The 11,859-nt window shown below is 38.9% G+C and overlaps 1 protein-coding gene across 1 annotated transcript; it reads right to left on the bottom strand.

Moving 5' to 3' along the window:
• Positions 1-3,449: 3,449 nt before the first annotated feature.
• LOC137977555 (mediator of RNA polymerase II transcription subunit 19-like) lies at positions 3,450-11,784 on the bottom strand. The gene is made up of 8 exons (XM_068824805.1): positions 11,485-11,784; positions 11,280-11,393; positions 10,055-10,088; positions 8,768-8,864; positions 8,219-8,384; positions 5,696-5,739; positions 4,751-4,807; positions 3,450-3,644 (listed from the first exon to the last, which is right to left on the bottom strand). The coding sequence occupies exons 1-8, from the start codon at positions 11,735-11,737 to the stop codon at positions 3,597-3,599; spliced, it is 813 nt and encodes a 270-aa protein (XP_068680906.1). The 5' UTR covers positions 11,738-11,784; the 3' UTR covers positions 3,450-3,596.
• Between the last annotated feature and the right edge of the window lie 75 nt (positions 11,785-11,859).

Genomic DNA, 11,859 nt, shown 5'->3' with positions numbered 1-11,859 from the left:
TCACATTCTTCAAATGGTCGCCATGGGAGCCATAGTTCGAAGATTTCTGAAGATTGCATTTACCGCTGACCAGTTGGTTGAGCATGGGACTACCATGTGGGGAGGTCACGGGTTCAAAATAACTAAGGAGAAAGTGTTGCCTTGTTAATCATAATTGGAGAAAGGTTTGACTTTCAAGTCTTATCGGATAAGAACCTTAATTTAAACGTTTGGATTCGTCTAACATTTCCCTTGTTCATAAAATTTTGTGGGACAAGTTAACTGAACGCAAAGGTTGGGGCACGGAGTTCGGGTGTGGTCTGTTCTTGTAATGGACACACTATCGATTGGAGGTTATCTCTATCGTGACCCTCAATCCCTGAGTGGTAAAACTCCAATAAACTAAACAAAGCTATTCTCAAGGCATCCTATTAAAAGTTTACCCTTGCAAAATTATCATTTTCGGGTTGACTTAGTGAAGCTTACAGGTGTCAATAACTTGCAAAGATATTTTACAATTTCAGTCAATTTACTTTAATATACAAATCGCGGCTTACGTATTTGAGGATATAGATGACATCTACTGGGCATGGAAAGAGTTATATAAAAATGTATTGGATGATCATGCCCCCATCAAATGCAGAAAAGTCAGGGAAGGATTCCGTCAATTTTACCCTGAGGGTAGTCTTTTACTGTGTAACCGCATCTCCAAGGGTAACATGAAACCTGAGCTGAACCAAATCCAAGCCATTTATCTTCCGGTAGGCCCCAAACCCAAGGTATGTGTAACCACAACTACTACTAATGATCGTATTGTATAGGATGGTTAGAAGGAAAACGACGTCTTTCCTTCAAATGGGGTTTTGTTTATGCATTTCCACGATATAAAAAGCCCTGCCGCTTTCACTATTAACTTGGTGGGAAAGAAAAAAAAACATCACTCTAAAAACTTTATTTATCTAAGGGTATTGAAGAGTGTGCCATGTATTGAATTCCTACAGTGCAAAATCTCTTTATTCACCCTCTAGGTGTTAGGACTAAAAACGAAGCTGTACGTGTTGCACAACAGACTATATTATTTTCTTATTAACAACTTTATATATACTTGTTTCAAATAATTGATATTATCTTACTAAGTAAGAGTAATTTTGATTTTACGATATTTTTTTGCACTTTTGCAAACGTCATGACCAGCAAATGAGAGACTGGATATAGTTACGAATTTTAACAATAATTTCTGAACACCCACACATTTAGCTAACTCCCTGATACATGAAGATGACTTGTACTATGAGGGGTGTTTCTACACTCGTTTTTGCTCAAATTCATCCAAGCATGGCTAACGATGTACAATGGCAAATCACAATCTGAGCAACAGAGGGAATGCGTAACAGAATTTTCCCATGGAGGTAAAGGTGACATAACACACCTTAAGGAAGGTGCCTACTATTGTTATTGCGCATACATTCTGCGCATCTCAAGATACTCGGCTTCCCTATGGATAGTGCTTACTAATAGAGGGATATTTTTGCGCGGTGTAAAACTTGTCGGAGAAAGCAGAACTTAGCAAGTGCTCTTAGTATCCAAAAATAAAATTGGAGGTAACCATGCATTTTGATGAGATAATTAAGCTTCCGTTTCCATTTGGAAAAGAACGCCATAGATTGCTTTGCATTTTAAAGCATTTTACAAATATTGCTGATTAATAATTCATCTTTGAAAAATACGCGGCTACCCCCAATTTTCTTTTGGGATTTCAATAACACTTGTAAAGATCTGCTTTTTCAGCACACCGTATTTACTCGATCAAACGCGGCCCTCGAATTAAACGCCGCAGAAGGTAGGAAAAGTGCCAATTAATGCCGCCCTCGAATAAACTCCGCACCCAGTCAGTGGACTGCGGAGTTTATTCGAGGATTGTAAGAAAAAAACCAAATAATACAAATTAACGCCCAAGTTGCCAGTGGAGGGTAGGTGCCCAAGAAGCCCGGGGGAAAGAAAAGAAAAAAATTAATGAATAAATAAATAAATAAATAAATAAAATATAAAAATGAATAAAAGGGGGGGTGGGATAGGGAGGGAACTCCGAGAAACACTAAACTACTAATCCAACTCACAACGCCACGCCAACAGAGCAACAAACACGCTGCAAACACACGGGACAACAACGCGTGCACTAACCAAGAATACCGCTGGACAATGTCAGCCCCAGGGCTCCCACAACCTTAAGACTGCTGCAAATGCTACAGAACGCATCAAACACTAACAAACGCCTGCAAAAACGCTACTGACCAGACTAGCTCCCGGTCGTAAACTATGCAACTATATCAAACGCTACGGAACGCACCAAAACGCTCAACAAACGCTAAGAGACGGCCAAGATACTAACAACCACCTGCAAAACACTACTGACCAGACAAGCTCTTAGTCATTAACTATGTTAAATTTCATTTAACTATATCTTAACTTTCTGAACGTTGATCACAAGCCAGACAATCACTATTCTCTCTCAGCAAAAAAGCGAGACATGGAACTTTAAACATGTTTCTGTTTTAAATAATATTTACAAATGATCTACCTTGGAATTAGTACGCACCGTCCTTAAAGACAAGAAAATCAAATGCGTCCGGCAAGTAAGTCATTGTGGGCAGATTACCCCAATGCATCTCCTTTCATGCACAAATTTTCACAGTCCTCTGTACGCATCTATACTTTATTAACAAAATCAAAATGTTCACCATGTACCCAAGGTACTGCGCCTTCTGTAGCACATTATTGCATTTAAACACGAAGACGCACTATAAAAGGCGTGGTGCCTTAGGCACATGCCAAATGATTTGTCAATCAACCGTGGACGCAAACGAGGCGAGCTCTGTGATAATTTGTGCAATAAAAAAACCCCTTATGGCAATGTGTCCGTAATATGCTATAAAATGTTATCCGCCGTTCGTTTTTTTAATCCCCAGTCCCTCGCGCTAGAAATATCTTTCGGGGCATCGGTCTCTGTGTTGCTGTTTGTTGATCACCCAGTCTTGGAAGGATAATTAATCAGTCGTGCTTGAATGAATTCGAACAAAAGCAGTGCGTGAAGCAACCCTCTTTTATAGCGAGTCTTCGTGTTTAACGAGTAACGAGATTTCCTTCTTCAAGGTGTGCTGCCTCCGCGCGGCTTATGCCTCTCGCGTCGACGATACCTCCAGCTACGCAGGCCACCATTTGAACACCTGGGGCCTGAGGACAATCTGATAGAGCGGTTTTCAATTGAGTGTCGAAAGTAATTAGCGAATTGCTTTGGTTTATGATTACTTCACTCAGTGATTGGTTCAAAGTTCTCGCGCCACTTTTTCAATCAATCAAAACCAATCGTGGCTCGCGCGTGCACATTTTCCCGCGCTTTGTGTCGGCTACGTGTAATTACTTCCAGTTTTGATTGGTTTACTGGATTGTCTCTGCCGTTTTTTATAGGCCAAAGTAATTACTTTGGTTTTGGTTTTACGACACTCGATTGAAACTCGCTCTATCTATATTACTATGGTACCGTCCAAAACTGTATATTACATAATTTATAACTTAGGTGAAGAGAATGACGGAAAGCGTATGTCAAATGCACTCTGTCTTCAGCTTGGATCAAGTCCCCCAGTGGGTGTTGCATCAGGCGTGTGCCTCTATAGAAATTGAACAAGAAAAACCATTTCAGCATTTTGCTGTGGCTCAAATTTTTCCCTCGTTCAAAATGTTTCAAACCAGTTCAATTTTGAATTTACTAAGATGTCTAATTATTCATTATCATAATCTGAAACAAACAAACAAAAAAATCAAAATCGAACTGGTTTCAAAAATGTTGAACCAGAAGAAAATTTAAACCACAACATCTATCACTGAAAAAAAAAAAAAAAAGAACTTCAAGTGTTATACTGATTTGTGAAAAAGCCAATGCAGAGTGTACCACATTGCATAAAAGGAAACATCCACAATTCCAATCCTAGCAGTGTAGCAGGACATTTTGTCAACTGAACCTTTTTGTTTGTTTGTTATCTATTTGTTTGAACAGGTTGACGTTTTGGCAGCTGTTCAGCTGATGTGGACCTGCTATACCCACCCACCCATACACTCACATAGGATAGCCACTCTTCATCCCCTACTCTTCTTGAATAGTGTGTGGGTTCTTTAATGTCGCACAGGGAACTTAGGAACATGGAAGATACTTGTGACACGTGGACCTACAGTTTATAGTCCTTATCCACGAAGACTTGAAAGTCTAACCATTTGCGGGTGTAATTACAAAGGCAGCACAAATCTTCTCAGTTGTTTTAAGACCCTGAATGTTGGTCCGGCGGGAGTCGAACTTACGACCTCACGCACATGGCAGCCCGGTTCTCAAACAACTGAGCCACCTAGTTTAATGGCGTGCTCCCATGAATTTCATAGAGCTCATTGGTGTTGCATCCCAACTAGTGATTGGAGGGTTGACGTAACTTAAGTTCTCCTCCTACAAGGAACATTCGTATCCCTGAGGCACCATCAAAAACATAATAAATACTCAAGAACATTATTTTACAAGGAACAGATTTTGCACTTGACCCTTTAAAATTTCGAGCGGTTCTTGTCAACAAATAAACAGTGAAATATTATTTTAAAAAACTTTGAATTTCTCATTACGTAAAACAGTCACTCCCACAGAGCAAAAAAATTTGAGATTAAGAATTAACTAAGAATTGAGGTCAGATCTTCCCATAGTTTTTATATTTACAAGTGAGAAAAGATAATTTGCCTTTTTCTTTTTCTTCTCCTTCTTTTTCTTTTTTCTTTCACCATCATCATGCTTTTTCTGGAAAAAAAAGAGAGAAATCTATCATTGCTGGATGCTAACCCTGCTGCATTAAGTGAGAGTTATGGGTCTTCCACTTGGGCTTACGAGATTTGTTCCCCTTGTGCATTGCCGGAGGGCGTAGGCTGCCCTTGAGAACCGCAAAAGAGGAATAAATCACACAACCCCAAGTGGAAGGCCCACCGGTAATTATCTGGTTTATTTTTACTTTACAGAAAAACCCTGATGAAATAATGTACTTATTGTTCATTTCGTTCAACTTGTTTTCCCTTGACAGGTAAAGAAAGTATTGGTGCTAACGAGGCACATGCTGTTCTGTTTTGTTTTGTTTGATGTTGACCAAAAACTACCGACTATTCAATATTCACTTCGGTCACGTATGGGATATGGCATCATTCAACTTGTTTGCTGAGTGGTTTCAAGTTTTAATTACCACTTAGTTGTTTGTAGTCTACAGCTGCAAGCTGAGCGATGTCAAGCAATTCAGTCGGAAGTGTTTCTGACTCAAAGCAGTTTTGGAAGCAGTATTGTGGAAATTGATACAACCAAAAAGTTGTTGTCAGTAGATGAATTCAACAGGAGCGAGTTGGTTGCTGGTAACTTTGGTTTTTCGTGCTGAGGAAGATTGTTCAGGACATGTGCAAAGACACTGGAATCGAAGGTTACAAAACTAATCATTCTAAAGGGCATTCTTTAAAAAAACGTTGGGGTTCTGTTTTGTTGTTTCACTGATTTTGTTACACTGGCCATGAAAAGCATGTACATGTACTGTAAGTATGTATGTAGTACAACAGTACAATACAGCTGCAGAAATTTAGCATTAAATAAATATTACCAAGGAGACTGAACACAGGGTTCATCTATACCTCTGATCATTTTAAAACAAACCTGTTTTTTGTGCTTCTTTGTATCATGTCCCCCTTCAGGTTTATCTACATAGAAAATGAGTGAACAAAACAGTAATAATAGTCACAAAGTGCTCAACGTTGATAAAAGCAAGAAAAAGCATTCTGAAAAATACATCATGGCAGTGATAATGAAAATGACATTGACAGTGTTGAAAATTCTTCAATCTGAGCCATAGACCAATAAAAATGCTCCTTTGGGAACACTAAAACTAATTAAAAGCAAAGGTTGGTTTGTGTGGTGAAAGGGCAACCAGAAACTACTGAAGCACAGTATGGTGACCCAACTTGGGACAAGTTGTTCAACCCTGTTTTCCCAAGTAACACTGATAATGGGGAGCTTAAGCAAGGACATGGACAACATCTACCAAAACGGTTTAATGAGATATGTCCAGAAATGCACGTCATTAGATGCACACAGATTGAAAAATGTGTTATAAAGTGTCCCGAGGGAACGAAATTGTACCCAATACAGTCGCCAGTGTGCCTATGTATATTGTACTGGCGACCAAGATAATTTTATACTATGCAATTAAATAAAGCTTTACGAGAGTTAATTTGGTGCGACCGACTGAGGTTTGTTCCAAAACCGTGACAAACTCAAAGAATTGAACACTCTTTGATTTTTTACAAGTTAGTTCTATATTGTGGAGTGGAAGTGTCAGTTTTTTCAACAATGCAAATTGCGGGCTCACAACATTCTTGGGGTTGAGGTATTTAATTGAGTGCTTTTTAAAATGCACTTTAGCTCTTTTTTGTTTCTGAAGAAAAATGACTACTTTCTTAGTTTATGGACTTGGCGACCACTTTAGAAAATCTAGGAGCCAGCTGTCTCTTTGAGGAAACAGTTAATTTCGTTGTCTGGTCTCCTTGCTCTTTTCCCCAACTTCAACATCACTCACGTCTCGGAATACAGAGAATTAACATCATAAAGTGTCCCCCAAAATGCTGCTCCACTTGAGTAAGAAAAAACTGAGATGCATTTACCCTAAGCTAGAAATTACACTAATCTTATTCTTTAGCCTAACCCTTATTGTCACAATTGGATGTTCGTCTAGCGGGAAATTATGTGCATTTCATAGTGGACATACTGTCAGTAATATGGGTTATTGACCAAGTCTGTCTTGCTCTATGGGTCTGAAACATGGAGAATCACTGAGAAGACCGTGTCATTACAGACTTTTGTAAATAGATGTCTGTGCAGAATCTTTGGTATTTATAATTATTGGCCTATCACTATCAGCAATTTTAACCTGTGGGACACCACAGGTTAAGCACCAGTGACGCAACAGATGATGAGCAGAAAATGGGCCTGGAGATCGAATGACTGTATTGCTCGACAAGCCCTTGGTTGGAACGCGCAGGGAAGTGGCCGGAGAGGGGGACCATACAATCCAGTTGAGGGGTCTCTCTTGGCATCAGCTTGAACACCTCTCCAGGGACAGACGGGACTGGAGGGACTTTGTCAGTGGCCTATGTTCCGAGATGGAATGATAAAGGCTTCATATCAGATCAGATTGACCAAGCGCAAGGTCAATATGCTGGATATTGACCTTGTTCTTTTTTTCCATGTTTATGGACCGAGACAAAGTAAAACAAGCTTCTTATTATTATGGGATACAACACCAAAAAATGATCATTCTTTGATCTTGCGGGACCAAGCGAGAAATCCTGAGCGAGAAGGATAGCTCCATCTTGCCCGCTTGAGTAGCCAATCCCAGCATGGGATTTGGTTCATTTCGTCTGCTCATGGAGCAAGTCATATAATAAGTGGGTTTAATGACCAAAATCAATGGCTTTGCAGGCCCCATAAGTGTGCTTTACATTTTGGAACATTTCTTTGCCACCTTCGTTCCTGACAACAACGTGAATTGACGAAATTTGAGGTTATGTGGAGGGCATCAGCAGATTTTCAAGCTTTTGCCCAAACACCATTCAAACCAATATTATTAATTAATTTTTGGAGTGTTTGGTGCCAAATGACTTGGAATGAGCACAAGGTGAATTCAACAATCCGCAGTTACATTTTTGAATGACACTCTCGCAGCCATTGTTGTCACCCTTGCTTAAACTCCCTAAAAATAGCAGAAGACCACACACAGGCCAATTATTAGGAATTGACAATGTACTTGGGAAAGGTCACTGACTGACAAAGATCATTGTTATATACCTAGACTTTCACTCAACAAAACAAGCACTGTGATTGGTTGATTCTTGGTCTGTGCCCGTGATCAAATTCAAATGTATCATGACCAGGATACAATTCCGCAGTTGTTGCCTGCTCTGGATGTTTTGCTGCGATTGTTGAAGGAAAAGTCTAAATATACAACAAAGCACTCAAAGTCTCAGTGGTCCCAAGGGAAAATAGTTAGATTTGATTTCCCTAGAGTCATATCAGGACTCTAGGGAAAACAAAACTAACTGTTTCCCTTGGGACCATATATCGAATGAATATTGTCAGAATCACCCCAGATAAAAAACTAATTTGCAAACAGCTGTGTGTTACCTGTAGAAGACGACGCAGTCTTGTCTTGCTCAAGTGTGCCTCGAGTTCCTTGACTTCCTATCTCACCACCATCTTTATTGCGTTCACTATCTTGACCTTTGTGTTTCTTGTGTCTATGCTTTTTCTTCACTGGATGTTGGCTCATAAAGCGAAACTGCTCTGGAATCTGAAATAAACAATGAAAAATAAATAACATTTCAGGTTTAAACCTTAATCTTACAACTTCATCATTTAATATCGTTAGACTATGGAGCTGTGTTATGATTAATTCAAAATACATGTAGACAAATATTGATATTAACATATAAATAAAAATAATTACTGCTGTTAACCAACTGTAAATGAGTACTAGATTGCTGAGTACAATAAAATTAATGTTGTGTTGGGTGTTACATTGTAGTTAAATGAGCGCAGATATCCTGTGACATCCTTGATTCATGATTCCAGCCTTGTTCCATTGTTGTAAAAATAATATTATCACACACATTAGTCTGATTTACTTTGCAAGACACAACAATATAGTATTAGTCTGTTACTGGCTAAACTTACAGGACCAGGGTTTAAACGGAATCCGGACAATGAATGCCCAGTTAATGGAAGAAGTTCTTTTCCACCAATAGGAGGCTTGTCTACCACAGATCGAAGACTGAAATCGGAGAACATACATGTAAACAGTTGGTATTCATATTTTTGTTACCATCATTGTCCAAATTAATACCAGTAGGTGAAATTATAGGTAAAATTTTTGGTGATCAACACAGTTACAGTAAATGTAATTTATCATTATTTATTGTATACTCAACAGAATATCATGTTTTGGTTTGGTCAACGACTAATGCATACAATGTACATGTAAAAAAGTGCAAAAGAGGTTCTTTGAGTGCAATAAGAAAGTTGCCATAGAAATAAAGCAATGGAGTAATTTGGTTGAGTACATAAATATGGGTAATCAAGTGGTGACAGGTGACATTAGGGAGTAATTTCATACGCTTTTTGTTCAAAATCAAATCATTTTGGCGAGGAAAATTATTTGATTTTGGACAAAACGCAAGTGAAATTATTCCCTTATTTCACAAGTATACCATTTGATTAGCTATTAATATCGCGTCAGACAAATAACATTCATGAGATGCCATTTTGGCACTGTAAGAAAAGTTGCCATGGCAACATTGTATTCAAATGTGAAATTATGAATTAACGCTGAAATTTCACGCCAAAATTAAGGAGTAATTTGTCACCCATGATATTATAAATTTTAAAAATTATTGCTCGTGCATTTTGTGATTTATGACCACTCCTGATGCTTTGAAAGTTTTCAAACACCTCAGAACTGCTCGTACAAACATCACTCATGCCCATAAATCCCAAAATGAACTTGCAATCGTACAATTTCATCTACTTAACAGGGTTAACAACAGGACACATCTTATATGTGACACTTATAGTCAGCTGCATTGTCAGGTTGGCTGTGCTGAGATTTCCCTCACCTGTGTGCTACATAGGGCATATAACTGTGGCATTGTGGTTGAGTGGTGGAAAAAGTGTTTTTAGGAGTTGTTTCTCCTTCTCTTTCCCTGTTTTGCCACTGTTTTTATCAGTGAGACGGGTGTCTGCATGGGGGCTCATGGCTTGGTTGCCAGGATTCCCAGCCATGGGAAATGGTCTCCACCTATAGCTGTAGAGCTGGTTGCCAGTAGTGGACAGCTCCTGGATGTCTCCAGCACGCAACCTCAACTTATTGACAGAGGTTGTTAACTGTTATATTTTAACCATTTATTTCTACAACAGTACTATTACTTTTCCTCAGTGAATCAAATTAAAGAAAGGAAAATTTACCTATTTTCAGGTCCACCATGTTCATCCATTACACCTGAGGATCAACAAATGGCAATCATCACATTTTCAATATGCATATAATGCACCCCATGCAATGATTTAATTACAATGCATGTATACTTAACCCTGAAATGGCCTGAAACTTTTACTGTAATTTTCTTTGATTCTTCAGACCCTATTAGATCCTTTTTGTTCACCCCAAATGACCTTGAAAATAGTAAGCCTTTGAACTGAAACAGGGAAGTGTGCATTTTTCACTCCTACGGCAGAAATAATGACATTTTTTTAATTGAATGTGTATGCACTGGAACCGTAGACTTGGTGCTTCGAGGAGTGCCATGAGTGAGTATGTTAAAACCAAAATCCCGTACCATTGTAGGCTTAAATAACCATATTTATTTATTACAAAATTAATTACGGCACTTTTGATGTATAATTTCTCAAGTATATGACTAGTAACACTTGTGAGATGAGAAAGGGGTTGAAAACAGGAAACTGAACAGGAGTGGGATATAAATTTAATTTATTGTTTCTGTGGACAACACAGTCCAGGGTAACATGTGCATCTGAATAACAAATAATGTTAACTCTCTTCGCAGTGAAGTTCACCCAAACCTGCTCCTTTTACAGTTTAAAAACCCTGTTTTGGAATTGGGGTCAACAAAATGAAGCGAAGAGGATGTTGTTATCCACCACACTTTTTTCAAAAGCATTGTTTTGAAACTATTTCAGAATAGCACAACTCAGAATATTTGTTTATCATGTTTCTTTGGACATGGGAGGGGTTTTTATCAAGAGCGAAAAAACTATGCAATAATAATTATTATTATTGTGACATGAGAATGCTTAGCAGATGACTTAAGAGTCTCAGGCCACTTACTTCAAAGATGAGAAGCAACACCACACTCAGTTGCAACTTAAAATGGACATTTCACTAATCCTTAAAACACATCTCGAGAAATGAATTTAATTTGGATAGGGCAGAGATACAATTTCATAATTTCCACCCAAGAAAAAGTGTGACATAAAATGGTATTTCACTTCCCCCTCTCCACAAAAAAAGGAACCATCCCACAAGAATGTACGCAAAATGTAAATGCCTTGTTGTGACGTACAGGGAAAAATTCCATTCACCGCGGTGATTATCTTGATTAAATTATAAACAAGTTTGTAATATTGTACACTTACTTCCATGGCAAATGTAACAAACTAGAAGTGATCTTACCCGGCAAATAAGGCAAAAATGAGCTTAAGCTCTCCTTGACTTTCTTGCTTTTTTGATAAGTTTGTTCAACGCCATGTTTCACCAACAGGTTGGCATTCGTTTCCAACGGTGTTTCTGCAACATGCAAAAATTCACGGCCGAGAGTTAAGAAGAAACCATTCACACATAGCAAAACTACCTAACACACTCGTTGTGTTAGACTTACGTGCATCGTCCCGCAGAAGATAGAACGAGCAAGTTTGTATCGACGGAGTAGGCGTCGAAGATGTTTTTGAAACCATTGTCGAAGTCCCGAACTTGATGTGCGCGTTCAGGGCTTCTCCATGACTTAGAAAGGGTGACGTTACGTTCAAAATGCCACTCGAGCGGGAAGTGTTGCTCACATTGTTTACGTCGCGACTTTGAAAAGAATCTGGCAGCGCTGAATCTAAATATTGATGTCGTGAGAAGCTTTCCATTCGACAGTAAACGCCGCCATTGGAGAATAACTACCCAGAAAGCAGTGGGAATGATGATACGGGAAAGCAACGCGCGAGTATTCACGCACCACGGAAATCGCGGGTGCCGTTTGCGTGAATCT

This window comes from Montipora foliosa, chromosome 11 (assembly GCF_036669935.1).
Source record: "Montipora foliosa isolate CH-2021 chromosome 11, ASM3666993v2, whole genome shotgun sequence".
Classification (NCBI taxonomy): Eukaryota; Metazoa; Cnidaria; class Anthozoa; order Scleractinia; family Acroporidae; genus Montipora; species Montipora foliosa.
This window is presented reverse-complemented; position numbering and strand designations above follow the sequence as displayed.